This window comes from Gobius niger (genome assembly GCF_951799975.1).
Source record: "Gobius niger genome assembly, chromosome: 9".
Taxonomy (NCBI): Eukaryota; Metazoa; Chordata; class Actinopteri; order Gobiiformes; family Gobiidae; genus Gobius; species Gobius niger.
In genome coordinates this window covers 32,945,190-32,966,471 of record NC_136860.1, presented here as the reverse complement: position 1 = coordinate 32,966,471, position 21,282 = coordinate 32,945,190, and the positions used below count along the sequence as shown (strand labels likewise).

Here is a 21,282-nt window from a genome sequence, read left to right as displayed (position 1 = left end):
CTCTCAAGAAACCACATACAATGCATTTATTTGCCTTTTTCTTCCAGTACAAGTACAAGCTGGCCTTTGAGAAAGCCAAGGGGCACCACGTGGGCTTCCGCAGCCTGCAGGACGACCCTCTGCTGGTGCACTTCATGGAGGTGGCTAAGCACCAGAGCGAGAAGAACTACAAGAAGGATTACCATAAGGCCAAGCTGAAGTACCACTCCCCGGTCGACATGATGAGCTTGGTCCATGCCAAACAGGCCACCAAGGCTCAGACCATGGCCGGGTACAAGCAGATTTCACACAGCAACCTGCTCATGCCCGACGCCATGAACCTGGTGTTGGCCCGCACCATGAACACCATCTGCAGCGACGTAAGTATAAAAAATATCATGATTGGAACACTTAATGGCTTGGTGGGGCAATATCGGTTGGATGATATGATTCACGATAATTGTCCCGTTTCTCATACTCTCATACTGTACAAAGCACTCGACTATCTACTCAACACAGCCACCGTTAATATCCTGACGGATTCGTTGTGCTTCTCCACAGTATGACTACAAGTCCGAGTACAACAGCTATGTGAAGGGAACCGGCTGGGTGCCCATTGGGTCGCTCTCAGTGGAAACCGCTAAAGTCGGCGGTGACATTTTGAGCGAGAAAAAGTACCGCACTGCCCCCTCGGTCTTCAAATACCACAAACTCATGGACTCCATGGACGTCGCTCTGGCCACCGCCAACAACCAGATCATGAACAAGGTACAATGTTTCTCCATCACAAAAATGCAGAAAAGTCTACATGAAAGCTGATATCTTTGTTTTATTTTACAGTCTGCCTACATAGCCAAGTGGGAGAAGGACAAGACCTCCATCCATGTCATGCCTGATGCTATGGATGTTCTGCTGGCCAAAGCTAACTCCATCAACATGAGCCAAGTAAGTAAAGTGTATTTTCTAACTCGCATGTTTAAATCTATGTATAGGACTAGACAAGAGCTTATCCATTAAACAAGTGACAACAATTTGGATGCATCAAGGATCATAGCTACATATTTGAAGAGCCAACACTTGACTTGAAAAACGTATCAATGGATCAACCTCCTTTGAAAACCTAATACTTCAAGACACAAAACAGCCATACAGCCTTATTTACAAGTGATTAGGCTTTTGCTTCCTGGTCACGTGCTTGCATGTTTATTTACCGGTCCATTTTTCTGTTATAGAAACTCTACAAAGCCGGTGTGATGGAGATGGCTCTCAAAGGTCACAACATGAAGGCAGATGCTATCCCCATTCTTGCAGCCAAGAGTGGCACCATTATTGCCAGCAACGTAAGTCTTTTCAAACATCCTATTGTCAAACAAGCTAAGTATTTCGTCTACATGGGACAGTTAGATGCCTTTAATTATCTCATTCATGTGGTAGAGACAAAAAGGACAAAGAACAAATTACAAATTATCATATCTATCTTTGTATGGAGGAATTAAACCGCCATGCTGACAAACTCTGATATGTTCATAAGCCATTCTGGTTGTGGGGCTCATACTGCCAACCTTAGAGTTTCAATGTAGATTAAGGTTTATGTTTAACATTGAAACTGGAATTTGTATTGTAATGATTGCTCAGGTCATTTGTGTAGCTGACTCTGAGCCATGTTAGCAATGGAGAATTGGTTCTACATAGAAATTAGACACTATTACTTCTAGATATCTAACATTAGGTATCGCATAGACCCTATTTTGCAAAACGCTGAAGTACCAATTCAATTTCACAGTATAACCAACTATATGCTGGTTTTCTAGTACAAGTATAAATTGGCCTATGAGAAAGCCAGGGGGCACCATGTGGGCATCCGCAGCATTAAGGACGACCCTCTGCTGGTGCACTACATGGAAGTGGCAAAGCACCAGAGCGACAAGAACTACAAGAAGGATTACCACAAGGCCAAGCTGAAGTACCACTCCCCAGTCGACATGATGAGCCTGGTCCACGCCAAACAGGCCACCAAGGCTCAGACCATGGCCGGGTACAGGACGATTTCACACAGCAACCTGCTCCTGCCCGGTGCCATGAACCTGGAGCTGGCTCGCAACATGCAGTTCATCGCCAGCGACGTGAGTGTGCAAGTTGTACATGTTGTAGAATTAACCATAAAGCTGATTTAAATTGAAAAGAGTTGAATAAAGCCTTGACCTCTTCTCTTTTCCTCCTCAGAACCAGTACAAGAGTGAGTATGAGACCTGCTTCAAAGGCCTCGGATGGGTCCCTATTGGTTCCCTGGATGTGGAAAAGGCCAAAACTGCTGGGCAGATCTTAAATGAGCAGGGTTACCGTCAGCACCCGAGCCAGTTCAAGTTTACCAAAGACATGCAGAGTATGGACGTGGCTCTTGCAACGGCCAACAACCAGATCATGAACAAGGTAAGTGGTTAACTTGTTACAACTAATTCTACATTTTCTGGAGTATAACACCTTATTTTTTTGTGTGTTTAGCAATCCTACATTCAAGCCTGGGAAAAGGCCAAAACAAGTGTTCACGTTATGCCTGATGCTATGGATGTTGTTTTGGCTCGCGATAATAGGAGAAACTACAGCGAGGTACAAACAGTAAACACAAAATAAGCAACAACGGCATTTTTAGATGTCAATTTATTAATTAGTTTTTTTTTGTAACCTTCAGAAACTGTACAAATTGGACAATGAGCTGGCCAAGAAGAAGGGACACCATGTCCGTGCGGATGCTATCGCTGTCCAGGCTGCCAAGGCCTCCACAGCCATTGCTAGTGATGTAAGAACACATTCATTGAAAGCTTTTATTATACTATTAATTCCATTCTGTTAGTCACAAATATTTACAGTAGATAAAGAAAAAGTAAGTAAATGATGCCAACAAAACCAAGTGCATAGGGAACATACTGTACATTATATTGTCTATTTGTATATCATCATTATTCATGACATTCTATGCTGTACCTTAATGTAAGTTCCATTCATTGTCTAGTCTTCGAAAGAATTTGTTTGGTAGAAGTGGGACTTTACTGGGGCCTCTTCTACGTTTGCCTCTCCTTAAAAAGCATTACTTGGATCCCTCAGTGCTGTCTAACTATAGACCGATATCCAAGTTGCCCTATTTGTCAAAGGTACTAGAAAAAGTGGTCTTCTCTCAGCTGCAATCCTGTAAAAATGTACAGAGAAATTCCAGTCTGGTTTTAAATCGTGCCACAGTACAGAAACTGCACTTTTAAAAAATTTAAATGATTTGCTTTTAATGGCAGACTCTGGCCAGGCAGCTGTTTAGGTGCTTCTAGATCTCACTGCAGCCTTTGATACAGTGGATCATGAGATTTTATTATCACGCATGGAAGGACATGGTTTTAAGTTGGTTTCAGTCCTACCTCACCTGTGGAGTTTCCCAGGGCTCTGTTCTAGGCCCAGCATTGTTCTCCCTGTACATGCTGCCACTGGGCTCGATTTTTAGAAAATATGACCTTTCACTGCTTCGCCAATGACGTCCAAATTTACATGCCTCTTAAGTCAAAAAGCAGTTCTATGCAGTCTCTGCAGAGTTGCCTCCAGGAAGTGAAAGACTGGCTGAAGCTAAACTTCCTCAACCTCAACCTGACATTGTATGTTCGGCAACACTGAACAGACCTTTGATCTTGGTGTTCCCTTCAGCTCCCATGTAAAAAAATCTTGGAGTCATGATTGACAGCTCTTTTGAATTTGACTAACAAATCAGCTCTGTCTAACCTGTCCACGCTCTAAGAAAAAAACCCAAGGTGACCCAAACTTTGGAACGAGCTCCCTTTGTACCTTCGATCAGCCTCATCCATTGAGAGTTTTAAGTCACTCTTAAAACACGCCTATATGCGTTGGCTTTCAACACGAGCTGAGTTGAGCATTCTATGTTGTTACTTTGTACCGTGTATATATATATATATATATATATATATATATATATATATATATAATATATATATATATATATATATATATATTTGTCTCTCACTGAAACGTGTACAGCACTTTGGGCAGTGTCAACTGTATTTTAAATGTGCTTTATAAATAAACTTTGACCTTTCTTTCCAGTACAAGTACCATGCAGGATACCGTAAGCAGGTTGGACACCACATCGGTGCCCGCAGCATTCAGGACGACCCTCTGCTCATGCTGGCTCTGAACTCCGCCAAAATCCAGAGCGATGCTCTGTACAAAAAGGACTTCAACAATATCAAGACCAAGTTCCATCTGCCTGTGGACATGTTGGCCTTTGAACTGGCCAAGAAGAACCAGATTCAAGTCAACCACGCCAACTACATCACAAGGCTTCACAACTGGACCTGTCTGCCCGACTCCACTGACGTAGTGCAGGCCAGAGCAGCTTATGACATCCAGAGTGACGTACGTTTTCTGTTTTGGCAATATTTCACATTTCTAAATACTGTACATCAAACACTGGTAGTAATAAAAGCATATTTCTCTCCAATAGAATGTTTATAAGGCTGACCTGAAATGGTTGAAGGGAATGGGATGGGTGCCCATTGGTTCAATCGATGTGGAGAAAGTGAAATATGCTGGTAATGCCCTCAGTGAGAGACTCTACCGCCAGCACCCAAGCGGCTTCAAATTCACCAGTTCCACAGAAGACATGCCCTTGGCTTTGGCTAAGGCCAACAATCAGATCATGAACAAGGCATGTTATCAGTATAGTATTGTCTATCAGTACTTCTGTTTGTTTGTTTGTTTTTTCATTTAATTTGATTGGTTTATTATTATTACTTTACAGAGTGCCTACACCGCAGCCTGGGAGAAGGACAAAACCACTGTCCATATTATGCCTGATGCAATGGATGTCCTTCTGGCCAAAGCTAACAGAGCCAATTACAGCCTGGTATGTCTCCAATCTGCAGTAAAAGACAAGGACATAAACAATCCAGTGTTTTGCACAATTTAAACGATTTCTTGCCTTTCTTAAATTTTAGAAAGCGTACAAACAGGCCCATGAAGACGCCAAGAAGAAGGGCTACGACATGCGCCAAGACGCTATTCCCATTTTAGCAGCTAAAGCTTCAAGAGACATTGCCAGCGATGTAAGAGTTCAATTACCCTACACAAACAATATACGTTGCTGTGCTGTTTATTGTCGTATTTTTCATAATTCCATCTCTCTATGCAGTACAAGTACCATGCAGGATACCGTAAGCAGGTTGGACACCACATCGGCGCCCGCAGCGTCCAGGACGACCCTCTGCTCATGCTGGCTCTGAACTCCGCCAAAATCCAGAGCGATTTTCTGTACAAGAAGGACTTCAACAAATCCAAAACTAAGTTCAACCTGCCTGTGGACATGTTGGCCTTTGAACTGGCCAAGAAGAACCAGATTCAAGTCAATCACGCCAACTACATCACGAGGCTTCACAACTGGACCTGTCTGCCCGACTCCAATGACGTGGTGCAGGCCAGAGCAGCTTATGACATCCAGAGTGACGTGCGTTTTCTGTTTTGTCAATATTTCACATTTCTAAATACTGTACATCAAACACTAGTAGAAATAAAAGCATATTTCTCTCCAACAGAATGTTTATAAGGCTGACCTGAAGTGGCTGAAGGGAATGGGATGGGTGCCCATTGGTTCAATCGATGTAGAGAAAGTAAAATACGCTAGTAATGCCCTCAGTGAGAGACTCTACCGCCAGCACCCAAGCGGCTTCAAATTCAAGAGCACCACAGAAGACATGCCCATGGTTCTGGCTAAGGCCAACAATCAGATCATGAACAAGGTTAGCATGGTTTCTGATTTATAAAGCACTACTTAACAATTTATATTCTTCATATCTGCAAGGCCATCTCTTTTTGACATTTTACTTGTTCTTTTGATTTTAGTCATCCTATGTTGAAGCATGGAACAAAGACAAGACCAATATTCACATCATGCCTGATGCGATGGATGTCCTCCTGGCCAAAGCGAACAACTACAATTTTAGCGAGGTAAGAGTAAAATGCAATGTTAACGTGTAATTTATACTTTTGTTCTGCATAAGTTAAATACATTGCATATGTGTTTATTTATAGAAAGCGTACAAACAGGCCTATGTTGACGCCAAGAAGAAGGGCTACGACATGCGCCAAGATGCTATTCCCATTTTAGCTGCCAAAGCTTCAAGAGACATTGCCAGTGATGTAAGCTGAGTTTTCTTTTAACAAATATTCTTGTAAGTTTTGATGTTATTTCAACAATGTTTCTTTTCTTTCCAGTACAAGTACCATGCAGGATACCGTAAGCAGGTTGGACACCACATCGGCGCCCGCTGCGTTGAGGACGACCCTCTGCTCATGCTGGCTCTGAACTCCGCCAAAATCGCCAGCGACTTTCTGTACAAGAAGGACTTCAACAAATCCAAAACTAAGTTCAACCTGCCTGTGGACATGTTGGCCTTTGAACTGGCCAAGAAGAACCAGATTCAAGTCAACCACGCCAACTACATCACGAGGCTTCACAACTGGACCTGTCTGCCCGACTCCACTGACGTGGTGCAGGCCAGAGCAGCTTATGACATCCAGAGTGACGTATGTTTTCTGTTTTGTCAATATTTCACATTTCTAAATACTGTACATCAAACACCAGTAGTAATAAACGCATATTTCTCTCCAACAGAATGTTTATAAGGCTGACCTGAAGTGGCTGAAGGGAATGGGATGGGTGCCCATTGGTTCAATCGATGTAGAGAAGGTAAAATACGCTAGTAATGCCCTCAGTGAGAGACTCTACCGCCAGCACCCAAGCGGCTTCAAATTCACCAGCACCACAGAAGACATGCCCATGGTTCTGGCTAAGGCCAACAATCAGATCATGAACAAGGTTGGCATGGTTTCTGATTCATACTTTTTTCCCTTTACACCTATGTCAATTGCTTTGATTTCCAAGTTAATCTCTTTGTGACATTTTACCTGTTCTTTTGATTTTAGTCATCCTATGTTGAAGCATGGAACAAGGACAAGACCAATATTCACATCATGCCTGATGCGATGGATGTCCTCCTGGCTAAAGCGAACAACTACAACTTTAGCGAGGTAAGAGCAAAATGCAATGTTAACGTGTAATTTATACTTTTGTTCTGCATAAGTTAACTACATTGCATATCTTTTTATTTATAGAAAGCGTACAAACAGGCGTATGTTGACGCCAAGAAGAAGGGCTACGACATGCGCCAAGATGCTATTTCCATTTTAGCTGCTAAGGCTTCAAGAGACATTGCTAGTGATGTAAGAAAACATTTACATATTTCAGATCGTAACTGGAAAGCGTGGCCTTACTAATTGATGTGCTTTTCTTTCCAGTACAAGTACCATGCAGGATACCGTAAGCAGGTTGGACACCACATCGGCGCCCGCTGCGTTGAGGACGACCCTCTGCTCATGCTGGCTCTGAACTCCGCCAAAATCGCCAGTGATTTTCTGTACAAGAAGGACTTCAACAAATCCAAAACTAAGTTCAACCTGCCTGTGGACATGTTGGCCTTTGAACTGGCCAAGAAGAACCAGATTCAAGTCAACCACGCCAACTACATCACAAGGCTTCACAACTGGACCTGTCTGCCCGACTCCACTGACGTGGTGCAGGCCAGAGCAGCTTATGACATCCAGAGTGACGTACGTTTTCTGTTTTGGCAATATTTCACATTTCTAAATACTGTACATCAAACACCAGTAGTAATAAAAGCATATTTCTCTCCAACAGAATGTTTATAAGGCTGACCTGAAGTGGCTGAAGGGAATGGGATGGGTGCCCATTGGTTCAATCGATGTAGAGAAAGTAAAATACGCTAGTAATGCCCTCAGTGAGAGACTCTACCGCCAGCACCCAAGTGGCTTCAAATTCAAGAGCACCACAGAAGACATGCCCATGGTTCTGGCTAAGGCCAACAATCAGATCATGAACAAGGTTGGCATTGTTTCTGATTTTTAAAGCTTTAGACATCCTTTCAATATCTTTTTTTTAATGTACTATGTCATCTTTTACTACGGTTTGAAACTTATTCAGTTATCGTTATGATTTTATGTTTATTTTCTGTGTTCTTATCTGTGATTATAGCGCTCGTATGTGGAGGCCTGGGAGAAGGACAAGACCCAACTGCACATCCCGTTAGACATTCCTGAGGTCGTCCTGTCCCAGCAGAACGCGCTCAACATGAGCAAGGTTTGTGAGCTCTAAAGGGAACATATCCAGCAAAAGTGTATCTCTTTGATCCTTTAACCATGTTGTAGCATTGGTTCCTCTTCAAAAACCTGGAGGAGTAATTTATTTCATCATTGTAATGCTCAACTCTGTACTTATAATATTATATATTAGTTTCACATTTTAAATTGAATTACAGAAGCAAATGCACTTTTTCATTATATTCTAATTATATGACGAGCACCTGCATATGGAATTTTGGAAAATGATTGCAGTAACAATTGTAGGTATTTTTCAGTAAAATTTGTTGAGTTTAGAAACATTGGCATTAGACATGATGAGGAATAATAATCCAGGGAGAGTTTTGTGTCACTTCGAAGGGGATTATTGTAATCCCTTTCCAAAAGTAGCATACATGGCACTGACCTAACGCATCTCTGGTTATTCTGACGCTAATGTAGGCTTATTTATTATGCTAAATTATATATATACTGTACATATTTGATTTTACATCCCATCTCATTGTATTTGGTTAAAATACATAGCTTTGCTTTTACTCTTCTCTTGCAGAAACTGTACAGACAAGGATTTGAGGAGACCATTAAGAAGGGCTACTTCCTGCCTCCGGATGCCATCTCTGTGAAGGCTGCCAAGGCTTCAAGAGAGATTGTCAGCGATGTGAGTCACTTAAATCTACTTTAGGACAAAGTTTCCTAAATATAAGTTAATAAAGCTGTAGCCATGGATTGGTACCTCACTCATCCGTTTGGACTATACATTTACAAAGTGTTTAAAATATGCTCTTTTCTTTCATTAGTACAAGTACCACACAGGATACCGTAAGCAGGTTGGACACCACATCGGCGCCCGCTGCGTCCAGGACGACCCACTGATGATGTTGGCCATTAACTCCGCCAAAATCGCCAGTGACGCTCTGTACAAGAAGGACTTCAACAAGTCCAAGACCAAGTTCAACCTCCCCGTGGACATGCTCAACCTGGAGCTGGCCAAGAAATGCCAGATCCAAGTGAACGACTTCAACTACAGGACCCGGCTGCACAACTGGACCTGTCTGCCCGACTCCAGCGACGTGGTGCAGGCCAGGAAGGCTTATAACCTCCAGAGTGATGTGAGTAATGCTACTTATCAAACTAGCAACAGAGATCTTAGTTGTACATATGTATTTAAAACAAAAGCATTTCTAACCCATTTAGATATGATTGCAAAATAGTTATTATATATACAATTTCCAGCAGAAACAAGTAGCTTTCTCAGCTAATGACTTTATTGAATCCACCTCGGCACACATTTATAAACACACTGTGAAAACTAAAAGACAAAGGGTTGACAAATATATGGAATATGCCAGAAATTCCAGAAATCGTAGCGGTTTTCCAAGCTCTAATTTTGTTTTTGTTTGCTATAGGCCATCTACAAAGATCTGGAAGAGACCGTTGGCGTTGGTTGGGTCCCGATAGGTTCTCTGGACGTGCTGAAAGCCAAGAACGCCGGCAAAATCCTCAGCGATCGTTTGTACAAGTCGAAACTTGACTCTTTCAAATTTACCTCTGACATGAATGCGATGTCCATGGTGCTGGCCAAGTCCAATGCAGACATCATCAACAAGGTAAAGTCCATTTGCTTCTGTGTTTCTGTGTGGCTGCCTATGTGTTTAATTACATATGACAGATTTTAATGCTTTTGAAAATATGGCTGGATAACATCTGTTGTAAGTGATAATTATAAATTCATTTCAGCGAAGCAGCAATTTTAATGAAGAAATGTTGGACAGAAAAGTAATGTGTATTTCATGGTTTAAGCTAGTGACAAGAAGTGACATAGATAGAGGTAAAGCTCCATAGTAGTTTGACTCATTTCCCATATGTTTGTTAAGTGATGATGTCATCGCTCTACTTCTGGGTCCAACAGAGCTTTTTAGCTGGATTCAAAGCTGGGATTTTGTTGATTTTAACCAGCTGACTACAGGGCTCTTTCGAAACGTCTGATCACACAGAAATATTACTTTTGCTCTGGATTTTCTTGTGTAATGCTTTTCTGACATTAATTATCAAATTAATTATCAAAGCATTGCATCTGTTGTTATTTCAGCAGCAGATTCAGATAAAAATGTGCCTTTTGCTGCGTTTCTCTCTGGAACTCTCAACAGTTTGCGCCTGGAAGTAGCTTATTATTGTGTGTGATGTGACACTTAGCTGAGGTATTGACATAGCATGGTTGGCACGGCAACAGTTTAACATGGTTTGCCTCAATCTATGTCACTTCCTGTCAGTGTCCAATATGGAAGTGGAACTATAAACATCACAAAAATGGTCAAACTGAAGAAAACAGGGTCAATGTTGAGCATTTTAAAATGTACTTTAAAAATACAGTAAATAAAAGAAGAATGATAATAGCCAATAATCAGCTTTATAAGATCATATAGCAAAGATCGCCAACCTAGGGGTCTGGAACCAAAACTAGGACCCTGGAAACTACAGCAGGTCCAGACCACATGCAAAAAATATGTTGAAACAAGGTTGATTCTTTTCTCAAAACTCTTCATCACATTGAAATTGATGAGCAAAAACAGTAGTTTGTCAAGAATGCTGTAGGCGTCACCAATGACTTGATGAAAAATAGTTGGATGTATAGATGGGAACCTCCATCTTAAGGCAATGAGCAAAAAGTTACTGAACTGTCAATTTATTCTATACTAAACGGAAGTTGTAATAATTGCTCAAGAGTTACTTAGTCTAATAATGCCATACTTTCATCTGTAGTTTGACAGTCTTAAACACAGACCAAGTTGCCAATATAATAAAGTTGCCTGATATCCATTTTTTTTTCCTTACAGAAAAATTATATCGCTGCCTGGGAAGCAGACAAGATCAAGAACAGCGTGAATGCCGATCTGCCGGAGTTGTTGCTTGCTAAGGCTAATGCTTACAACATCAGCAGGGTACGTTAAGGATTATAATGTGAAGTTGTAGATATTTACAACGTGTTACAATGTCATATGGAAAATCCTTTACATGTTCTGGTAATTATAATAGTTGCAATATGATTTCAGAAAAACTACAGAGAGGATGTGGAGAAAATCTTCAGGAAAGGCTACGACATGAAGGCTGACGCTGTTTCTGTTGTTGCTGCGAAACACGGCAGAGAAATCATCAGTGACGTAAGTAACCTGTTTTAATGGTAACATTTTAGAATCATTAACCCCTGTATTAAAGCTCTAATAACTCTGGGAACAAGATTCATGTTCAGTTTATAGAAAGAACAGCATTGCCAATGTTATCAGCTTAAAAGAAGTCCTAGGAATTTGGTTGAATGCAGTAGCTGAAGTATCTGCCAAATGATTATGCATTGTGCTACTCGTTTGCAAAAAAGGAGAAAAAACAACACAAACAGATTGTTTTAAAGGGCTGGGATGATCCGCTTTAGTTGTGATACTCTACGTATCGCGACATGGTATTGTGAAACTTTTAGAAAAGAAAACTGCGTCCAAAAGTTATAAACCAAATGCCGCTTGACATGTTTGAAGTGTAGAAATATTGCATTTAGAAAGTATCGATACTTTGAAGGCGCATTGTGATATATTGCAAAACAATATATTGTCCCAGCCCTATGGTTTTTCCCTTTTGGGGGGTTACAATCAATGAAGAGGGAGAGGGTAAAGTCCAGTCGTTGTTCTGGTCTAAAACTCATTCCTAACTTATATTTCACATTTGTAACATCCTAATTCTTCACAGTGATGAGCTTTACTGTCATGCTAATGCTAACAAAACTTGCTAGTACACAATCAATAATCTATTTTCCTTCTACATTTCATTCCTATGTGCATATGTATACCAAATAACTCATTTGTTAATCCTTTACTCTCTGTCCTCCTCTCAGTACAAGTACCATACAGCGTACCGCAAGCAGGTTGGCCACCACATTGGAGCCAGATGCATTGAGGAGGACCCTCTGATAATGCTGGCTCTAAACTCCGGCAAAATCGCTAGTGAAGTTCTGTACAAGAAGGACTTCAACAAGTCCAAGACCAAGTTCCACCTCCCCGTGGATATGCTCAACCTGGAGCTGGCCAAGAAATGCCAGATCCAAGTGAACGACTTCAACTACAGGACCCGGCTGCACAACTGGACCTGTCTGCCCGACTCCAACGATGTGGTGCAGGCCAGGAAGGTCTACGATCTGCGCAGTGATGTGAGTAAATAAACCACTTAAAAACTTGTAGGCAAAGCAGACTGTAATGTTCTATACTATTAAGGTATGAATCAGCATTCACTCATAAATGTGGTCTTATATTATGCTAAATTAGACAGTATAATCATTAAAATAAATGTTTTCTATCAAAATCCTTTCCTGCTTTATTAACTTTTTACATTTTTTTGTACAAGAACTAGCTGGTTGTAAGAATACTTTTCCATCATTGAACCTAAAATGATTCTTGACTTGTGGATTATAATAATTCTTAACAAAATATATCAAATTTCCAAAACAACTATATATTTCTGCAGGCTTTTTTTGACACCACAAAACTAAAAAGATGTAATTATTTACTTTACCCATCCGCCGTCTGTTTCAGGCTGTATATAAAGCCGACATGGAATGGATCAAGGGATGTGGCTGGGTGCCGATCGGGTCCCTCGATGTGGAAAAGGCAAAGAAAGCCGCGGAGATCTTGAGCGAAAGAAAATACCGCCAGCCCCCGACCCTCTTCAAGGCCAAGGCCCAAACTACTGACATGCCCTACGCCCTGGCCAAGTACAACGCCGAGACCATGGACAAGGTGAATTAGATATCTGTTTTAATATTGTGAAAGCTGAATGAAGAATTTGATTAGAAATGGTGATTTGAATGTTTACATTTAGCATATATTATAATATCTTCTTCAGAGAGCTGTTTATCTAATCCCCGTGGGGTCTTATTAAGCATAAAACCTGCTAACTGTAGTGTAGGCCCCGAAAAACATGTTATATAGTATGTAATGTAGTATGTAGTATATAATATGCTTCTTCTAATACGTTAACGGTTCATTTTTCAATGTTGCAAATGCTGAAGTTCTGGTAATGTTTTATAACTTGTTTTGCAAATGTATAACTATCACAATATTTAGCAATGAGCTTTTTTCCAAACTCCTTTGTGCCTTTTATCTGTACGTTTGTTGTAATGGTTGCTGTATTGGTTTGGCTAAATGTGAATCAATTTGTGTGTGTGTCCACAGAAAGCCTACGTTGCTGCTTGGGAGAAGGACAAGACCCATCTCCACATCATGCCCGACACTCCCGAGATCATCCTGTCTCAACAGAACAAGATCACCATGAGCAATGTAAGGTTAAACAAGTTTATCGCTGTCAAGAGAAACCATTGTCCAGCTGTTATAGTACATTTATTCTTTTATTTTATTTTTTTCTACAGAAAGGATACAAGGAGGCCTACATGGACATGATCAACAAAGGATACTTCCTCCCTAAGGATGCCGTGTCTGTTCTGGCCGCCAAAGGCTCCAGAGACATCATCAGTGATGTGAGTTCAATGGATTTTTACATTTCTAAAACTATAAATAACAACAGTAAACACCTTTACATACTATACATTCCGTACATGTTATTGTGATAATTTTATTATGGCATAAAAAGTGAAAAAATGCCATGTGACAGGTTCATGTTTTCGAATTATACCTTTGTTTGATGGGATCATTTTGCCGGAGGCTAATCATAGTTTTACACCAGTGCGGTGACAAAGGAGGAGGAAGACACATTTCAAAGACAGAACTGGGACTTGCCCTTATGTGTCATATGGTTGCAATTCGACAGTTCTGAAATGTTTTCCTCTTTTTGTGTCACATACTGTGCTCATTTTGATTAAGGAAGTGAAATAACATCTAAAAAAATGTCAAAATGAGGGGGGAAAAAAACACAATGCTCTGGGGTAAGATATCATTGCCATGTTGACAGTGAGATATATAGAATTAAATGAAGAAAGAAAGGTCCTATTTGTATCCTATTGTACATTAATTTATCAATACACAGAAGCGGGGTGTCAGAAAACTTTAGAAAGGTCCTCTTGCGCATTGAATCCCTGCATATTTCAAGCCTATGTCCACACGCCAACAGCAGTTGTTGTGTATGCTTTCCAGTGCAGTGAGGAGTGTAGAGACTTGTACATAGATGAGACCAAGCAGCCTCTCCACAAGCGCATGTATCAACATCGACGCCAGTGCTCCTCTGGGCAGGACTCTGCACTGTTTTTACAGCAGAAACATCAGCACAGCTTTCAAGACCAGGATGTCCATACACTGCACAGGGAGGAGAGGTGGTTTGAGAGGGCGTAAAGGAGGCCATGTTAAAGTGGAGAAGCCCTTTCTAAATAGGGGGGCTAAGGCACAATTTGTCTACTACTTACAGCGCTCGTCCCCCTTAGACTAAAGGGGGGACTGCCTCAAAGGGAATCATCACCTACAGCTGTGCTTGTAAGACCAGTGCTCAGTCTCAAAGACCAACCTGATGATGACATTTGGATCAAAACAAAAAAGTCCAGTTGAAATTGTTCGTTTTTCTAAAGCAATACACAGAAATGTTTATTTGTAGAGCACAATAGGGGCACCTTTGCTCAAACTGCTTTACAAAACAGGAATGTCTTATAACGTAAAAAAGTAAGCTGCATAAAATTACACTCATAAGACCAATAAAGTCACGCTACTTTGCTAAATAGTCCCGTTTTCAGCCTGGATTTAAACATAATCAGAGTTGAGGCCTGTCTTGCATCGTCTCAAAGACAGTAGCAGATTTTAGCAGCATAAAACTGAAACATAGACTCACCGTGTTTAGTCCTGACTCCGGGAAAATGTCAGACAGAGAAAGAAACAATCAGCATAGAATCCTCATACATGCGGCCTCATCCGTCTCAATCACATTTCCCCAACATTTAAATCCTCCTTTCTGTCTGATTTTCAGTACAAGTACAAAGCCGGTTTCCGTAAGCAGTGCGGACATCACATCGGCGCCCTCAGCGTCCAGGACGACCCTCTCCTCGTGCTGGCGGCTCACTGTCAGAAGATCAACAGCGACAACATCTACAAAGCGAGTTTCAACAAGAACAAGACCAAGTTCAACCTCCCCGTGGACCTGCTGTCTCTGGAGCTGGCCAAGAAGTGCCAGATCCAAGTCAACCACGCCAACTACATCACAAGGCTGCACAACTGGACCTGTCTGCCCGACTCCAGCGACGTGGTGCAGGCCAGGAAGGTCTACGATCTGCGCAGCGACGTGAGTAGACTTTGAAATCATGATGAAGCATCATTTTCTCCCCATATGAGTCTTTTGCGATGCCTTCTTGCGGTGTCTTCACGTCACCCCCTCCTGCGTGTTTTCCAGGCCGTGTACAAGGCGGACCTGGAATGGCTGAGAGGCTGCGGATGGTCTCCCCACGAGTCTGTGGAAGTGATGAAAGTGAAATACGCCCAAAAGGTTCTGAACGATAGACTTTACAAGCAGCATCCCAGCACTGTCAAATTCACCAGCGTCGTGGACCTGCCCGCCATCGTCCTGTCCAAGCAGAACGCACTCAACATCAGTGACGTGAGTGCTTGTTTTATTCACTAAAATCTGCAGCTACTAGTGCGCCTTGATCTTAGAGCTACAGCTGCAGTTACAGTGGCAGATATTTGAACTGTTTCATTTGTGTCCGATACCAGTACTTTAACGATACTTTGTTTTCGAAACCGATACCTGAACTATATTTTTCAATACCTATACTAAAATATTTGTAATCAAGAGTCAGAAAACAGAACAATAATGTTAATTTATTCCATAAGACTATGGGTCTGATCTTGTGTTTATAAATGCAGACTATAGTGTAACTTTTTGCATTTAGTAGATCTTGCTGCTCCAGACGTGGCTCATTTAAGTGGGAAGTACGTGGCCAGTGGCGATGTTATGTAGAATAGCCTTTTTCCTCCAACCAGACGGCGAGGGCAAGGGTTTGTGGAGGAGAGGGGGGGGGGACATGTGCTTTTGTTTGGGTGGCATTGGGTGTGAGTGCTGACTGGCACCACAGTGGGACCGGCTGTACATCTCTTTCTCTCGGGACACAGACAGTGTTTAGCTCAGGATGGGGTTAATAAAGTTTTAGTTTGACCTGTGAGAGCCTGAAATGCTGAACTCAAGGCAGCACGATATAAACGAGGAAATTAATGCGAGGCTGTCATTGGAGAGCACTGCTCTCAGTGCTGCTTGTAATAAACCACATCTCAGTCGACCTCTTCTCTTTTTATAAGCGACGCCCTCTCGCCAGTGGTGCAGGCACACACAACAGCTGTGCCCATGGAGGATTACCATCGTGTTTGGAGCAGCGCTGTCCTTGCACCACATGGAACATCTAACACTATTTCTTTTAAATTTGTATAATTTATTTGAGGTTAAACAACCAAGTAACTTCTTTTGTGCTGTTGCTGGACCAAGAGGCATCAAAACATTTCATTTTTTTTGGTACCTGCTTTCCATATATTTTATTTTTGTGATATTCCTAGTACCTACACCTTTTTTTGATACCATACTGGTATTGTTTAACGGCACCAGCTCTAGTCACAACACAAGCTGAAACTGTCTTTGGAGTAGAAGGCTGAAATGTGGGCTCATCGTCGATGATTGGCTGAGGCGTGATGATAATGATGATTAATGACGCTGTAGGTCTTCTGGGCTAATGCATGCTTCTGCTTCATTAGAAGCATAACTATAAAATGTTCACTTTATGTGCGTTTTTCTACATAGTTTATTTTTATAGCAATAGAGATCGGGATTGTATGATTCCCGATCTCTATTGCTACCAGATTAAATATTTAGAATAAATAGTTTAATAGTGTTCATATAAGATGATATATTTTGTTAATGTTTTTCTTTTGCCATTGTTACAGAGGAAATACAGAGAAGTCTGGGATAAGGACAAGCTCACTTACCACATGCCTCCGAACGCCCCCGCGTTCGAACTGTCCAAGGCCAACGCTGTGGCTATCAGTAACGTAAGTCACGCTCGCCGTCATTTCACCAAATTAACCAAGTGCTCTTGACACTTTGAATCTAATTATTTGCATATAATTCCACAGAAACTCTACACTAAAGCATGGGACGACCAGAAGGCCAAAGGGTACCACGTCAAGCAGGATGCAATTTCCGTGGTCAAGGCCAAAGCTTCCAGAGACATCATCAGTGATGTGAGTTGGATATGAAATAACAAGGCACCAGTGGTTTAACTTTTATGCATGACGTTTCTTTATTTAAGGCCTCACTGCAGGTAAAAAGGTCATTCGGAGGCATCAATTTTCCTGTAGATTCTGGACATCATTGCTAGAAATAAAATCTTCTACATCTTCTATGGGAATAAGGCTTTGTATGGTAGAAAATGACTAAAGTTATCTAATAATTGTGGCGACAAAATCTGAATTATGGTTTTCAGATTACAAGCATGTGTTTATAGAAGAACAAAGAAGCTCCACATACGTTATCCATGTTTCCTAAATGTGGGTTCACAAATATTTAGTCTAGTTTAACCAATCCCTCCTCTCTTAGTACAAGTACCATGCAGCGTACCGCAAGCAGGTGGGACACCACATCGGCGCCAGGTGCATTGAGGAGGACCCCCTGAGCATGCTGGCTAAACACGGAGGCATAATCGCCAGTGACAACATCTACAAGAAGGACTTCAACCAGTCCAAGACCAAGTTCCACCTCCCCGTGGACCTGCTGTCTCTGGAGCTGGCTAAGAAGTGCCAGACCCAAGTGAACGACTTCAACTACAGGACTAAGCTGCACAACTGGACCTGCCTCCCCGACTCCACTGACGTGGTGCAGGCCAGGAAGGCTTATGACCTCCAGAGTGACGTGAGTAATCCATGAAATCCAAACATCACATACATTACATACGTTAAAGTCTCTGGAAAAACTGACATAAGACACGACCAGTTCACAGTCATAGGGCTGGGAATAACAGGGCACCTAATATGTGATTAACAATCCAGGACTTCATAGAGAATATCAATTAAAAATACAAAAAGCAGTGTTGCACACTCAGGTAGCCAATGTCCAAAGTTATCTTGTAATGATACCTTTGGATATCGGCTACCTTAGTGTGCAACACTGCTTTTTGTATTTTGAACATTTTCCTCCACATCTTCAGCTCTGATATAACTTTTGGTGTGCATTCCCGTTCCCTCTCTTTCTTATTACAATATTGATATTATGAGAATGCGGTGGTATTGCAATAATCAAAGGACTGTCCATGATAGTCTTTGATATCACCATTATTAATTAAACATATTAGACAGAATTACTTTGCAAAACTACTTTATGCCCCACAAAGTCTATACAAGTATATAAACACTTAATATTAACTGTGTTCAATACACATGTTTTTTTCTTCATTTTGAATTACAGTAAAACATCCATACTAATAAATTTGCCTGTACATATCCATACATTGTACATAATTGTTTTTTTTTCCCAACTTTATTTATATAGCACATTTAAAAACAGCTACTGTTGACCAAAGTGCTTTCCAGAAACACAAATTACATCAGCAAAGGGTAAAGCACATACATTTACAATTTACACTTCTATAAAACAATAGTTCAACCAAGACACTCTGCCTCACGTGTTTTTGAAGGCTTGGCTTAAGAGGTAGGTTTTCAGTCTCGACTTAAATTGACTGAGAGGATTTGACAGACAAATATGGGCGCTGCTACAGAAAAGGCTCTGTCTCCTTTAGATTTGAGTTTGTTTTAGGCATAACCATCAAGAGCTGGTCAGCTGACCTCAGAGCCCTCAGCGTAAAGGGAGTAATGCTGTAACAGCTCAGTCAAATAGGATGTTCTAGATGGTGCAGACACTTAAAAACAATCAACAGTATCATAACATCAATCTAACATAATATCAGTGTTCACAAAGGAAACTTGGGAACCCCATTGTGAACTGCCATTATATTGTGTGATCAGAAATTGTATTACAAATATTTCTTAGCAAGATATTCATTATGATTCTCTTTCATCCTGCAGGCTGTGTACAAAGCTGATATGGAATGGATCCGCGGCTGTGGCTGGGTGCCCCATGAGTCTGTGGAGGTGCTGAAGGTGAAATATGCCCAGAAGATCCTCGCTGATGTGAGTATTAACATGAAAGGAATGTGAAGACAATGAGGCGCAATAAATGAACGAAATACAGAGATAAAGTAAGAGTATATTTGATTGAAATGTTTGTTTTTGTTGCAGAGAGGTTACCGTGTAAAGTTGGATGAGCAGAAATACGTTGTTCCCGTCGACAGAATGGACATGGTGTGCGCCAAGACCGCTGCTGCCGCTCTCGACGAGGTCTGGATGAAATCAACCACGTCAAAATGTGGAAATGGAAGGAGGGGATTTAACGTTGTCTCTTTTTAGGCCAAATACCGTGAGGCCTGGCACAAGGATAAGATCAAGTACTCCCTGGTGGAAACTCCCGTTATGGTCACAGCCAAAGAGTCAGCCAAGAACGTTCACCCTGTAAGTATCTTTCCTTCATTCGCCCCTCTATGCAAGGCTAATTTGCCTCTTTTCGACTTAATATATAAACTTTCTTATGCTTTTCCAGAAACTCTACACCAAAGATTGGGAAAAGGTCAAAGCCACTAGTTACTTCATGCCGCATGACGCTGTGCCCATCAAGCAGTGCATCTCCAACTCTAAGGTCCAGAGCCTGGTGAGTACAAAATCCAGAGTAGAAATCACTCCTCTTTCACACACATTAGTTGTCAGGTCTTTCTTAACGACTGGTCTCGATGTAAGATGAGATAACGGTCCAATTGTCAAAAAAAACATATATATATATGTATCTTTTTTCCAATGTTTGCCCCATTTCTCCCAATTCTTTACACATTTTTTCTTATTTTTGCTCACATTTTTTCTCCGTTTCCCTAATTTTTGCTCATTTTTTATTACTAATATTTTCTCTATTTCACCCTATTTTCTTCCATTCCCCCCCCCATTTATTCCCAATTTTCCCCTATTTTTGCCCCATTTTTTACATTTTTTTCTCCAATTTTTTTCCCCAATTTTCCTCAAATTATTCCCCATTTTTCACACATTTCTTGATATTGGAGAGGAACACAATATTGAACATTTGGTGTATTTATCTTGGAGTTACATACCATAGCGACATGTGGTTTTGTGATTCTGATATTTCTTTTACTGATATTGCTTTTGCTGATAATCCTAGCAAACATATTGGACACTCCTTCATGATTTCCCCTGTTTTTAGCACAAGTATCTGGAAAGCTACCGTAAGCAGGTTGGACACCACATCGGCGCCCGCTGCGTCCAGGACGACCCTCTGATGATGTTGGCCATTAACTCCGCCAAAATCGCCAGTGACGCTCTGTACAAGAAGGACTTCAACAAGTCCAAGACCAAGTTCAACCTCCCCGTGGACATGCTCAACCTGGAGCTGGCCAAGAAGTGTCAAATCCAAGTGAACGACTTCAACTACAGGACCCGGCTGCACCAGTGGACCTGTCTGCCCGACTCCAGTGACGTTGTCCAGGCCAGGAAAGTCTATGACCTCCAGAGTGACGTGAGTAGCAAAGAGAATCATTATGCAGGTGTCTATGTGGCATACATTCTTTCTGCAAACTACTACTGCTTTGCCATATTTATTGCATTAGTGCTGCTTTAACCTGCATGTTTTCCTTGTTTACAGAATGTGTACAAAGCAGATCTTGAATGGATCCGTGGATGTGGCTGGGTGGCAGCTGACTCTGTGGAGCACGTCAAAGTCAGGAAGGCCCAGGAGATCCTCAATGAGGTACGCTCATACAGTTTCACTTATTCATTGTAGATAGTATCGTAATAAACACCTAGGTTTGTAAGGTTTTCTAGTGAACACAACTCAAAATTATCAGAAGCGTCACAGTGTTCCCCCAAAATGTTGTGTATTGCTCATATCCTGTTGACTAGTAGCATAATAGTTTAATAGGTTGATGATTTTATAAGAAGCAAGATTACATTAATCTGTCTGAGATAAGATTAGGCTTTATTCAAGATTCAAGATTTTTTATTTGTCATACCTTGTGAATGGTTTGAAATTATA

General features: G+C 41.3%; 1 protein-coding gene across 1 annotated transcript in view; it reads left to right on the top strand.

Annotated features, from left to right (window-relative positions):
* Positions 1-21,282, top strand: part of neb (nebulin) — a 116,777-nt gene that overhangs the window by 31,920 nt on the left and 63,575 nt on the right. The window contains exons 38-80 of the mRNA XM_079563514.1: positions 48-359; positions 541-747; positions 820-924; positions 1,212-1,319; positions 1,791-2,102; positions 2,203-2,409; positions 2,482-2,586; positions 2,669-2,776; positions 4,078-4,389; positions 4,478-4,681; positions 4,775-4,879; positions 4,971-5,078; positions 5,165-5,476; positions 5,565-5,768; positions 5,872-5,976; positions 6,061-6,168; positions 6,244-6,555; positions 6,644-6,847; positions 6,955-7,059; positions 7,144-7,251; positions 7,327-7,638; positions 7,727-7,930; positions 8,081-8,185; positions 8,735-8,842; positions 8,982-9,293; positions 9,591-9,791; positions 11,019-11,123; positions 11,235-11,342; positions 12,062-12,373; positions 12,756-12,959; positions 13,395-13,499; positions 13,589-13,696; positions 15,127-15,438; positions 15,547-15,750; positions 17,085-17,189; positions 17,274-17,381; positions 17,737-18,048; positions 19,218-19,322; positions 19,431-19,529; positions 19,599-19,700; positions 19,789-19,896; positions 20,455-20,766; positions 20,893-20,997. Coding sequence (XP_079419640.1) covers positions 48-359; positions 541-747; positions 820-924; positions 1,212-1,319; positions 1,791-2,102; positions 2,203-2,409; positions 2,482-2,586; positions 2,669-2,776; positions 4,078-4,389; positions 4,478-4,681; positions 4,775-4,879; positions 4,971-5,078; positions 5,165-5,476; positions 5,565-5,768; positions 5,872-5,976; positions 6,061-6,168; positions 6,244-6,555; positions 6,644-6,847; positions 6,955-7,059; positions 7,144-7,251; positions 7,327-7,638; positions 7,727-7,930; positions 8,081-8,185; positions 8,735-8,842; positions 8,982-9,293; positions 9,591-9,791; positions 11,019-11,123; positions 11,235-11,342; positions 12,062-12,373; positions 12,756-12,959; positions 13,395-13,499; positions 13,589-13,696; positions 15,127-15,438; positions 15,547-15,750; positions 17,085-17,189; positions 17,274-17,381; positions 17,737-18,048; positions 19,218-19,322; positions 19,431-19,529; positions 19,599-19,700; positions 19,789-19,896; positions 20,455-20,766; positions 20,893-20,997 — 7,707 coding nt within the window. The remainder of the gene's footprint in view (positions 1-47; positions 360-540; positions 748-819; positions 925-1,211; positions 1,320-1,790; positions 2,103-2,202; positions 2,410-2,481; positions 2,587-2,668; positions 2,777-4,077; positions 4,390-4,477; positions 4,682-4,774; positions 4,880-4,970; positions 5,079-5,164; positions 5,477-5,564; positions 5,769-5,871; positions 5,977-6,060; positions 6,169-6,243; positions 6,556-6,643; positions 6,848-6,954; positions 7,060-7,143; positions 7,252-7,326; positions 7,639-7,726; positions 7,931-8,080; positions 8,186-8,734; positions 8,843-8,981; positions 9,294-9,590; positions 9,792-11,018; positions 11,124-11,234; positions 11,343-12,061; positions 12,374-12,755; positions 12,960-13,394; positions 13,500-13,588; positions 13,697-15,126; positions 15,439-15,546; positions 15,751-17,084; positions 17,190-17,273; positions 17,382-17,736; positions 18,049-19,217; positions 19,323-19,430; positions 19,530-19,598; positions 19,701-19,788; positions 19,897-20,454; positions 20,767-20,892; positions 20,998-21,282) is intronic.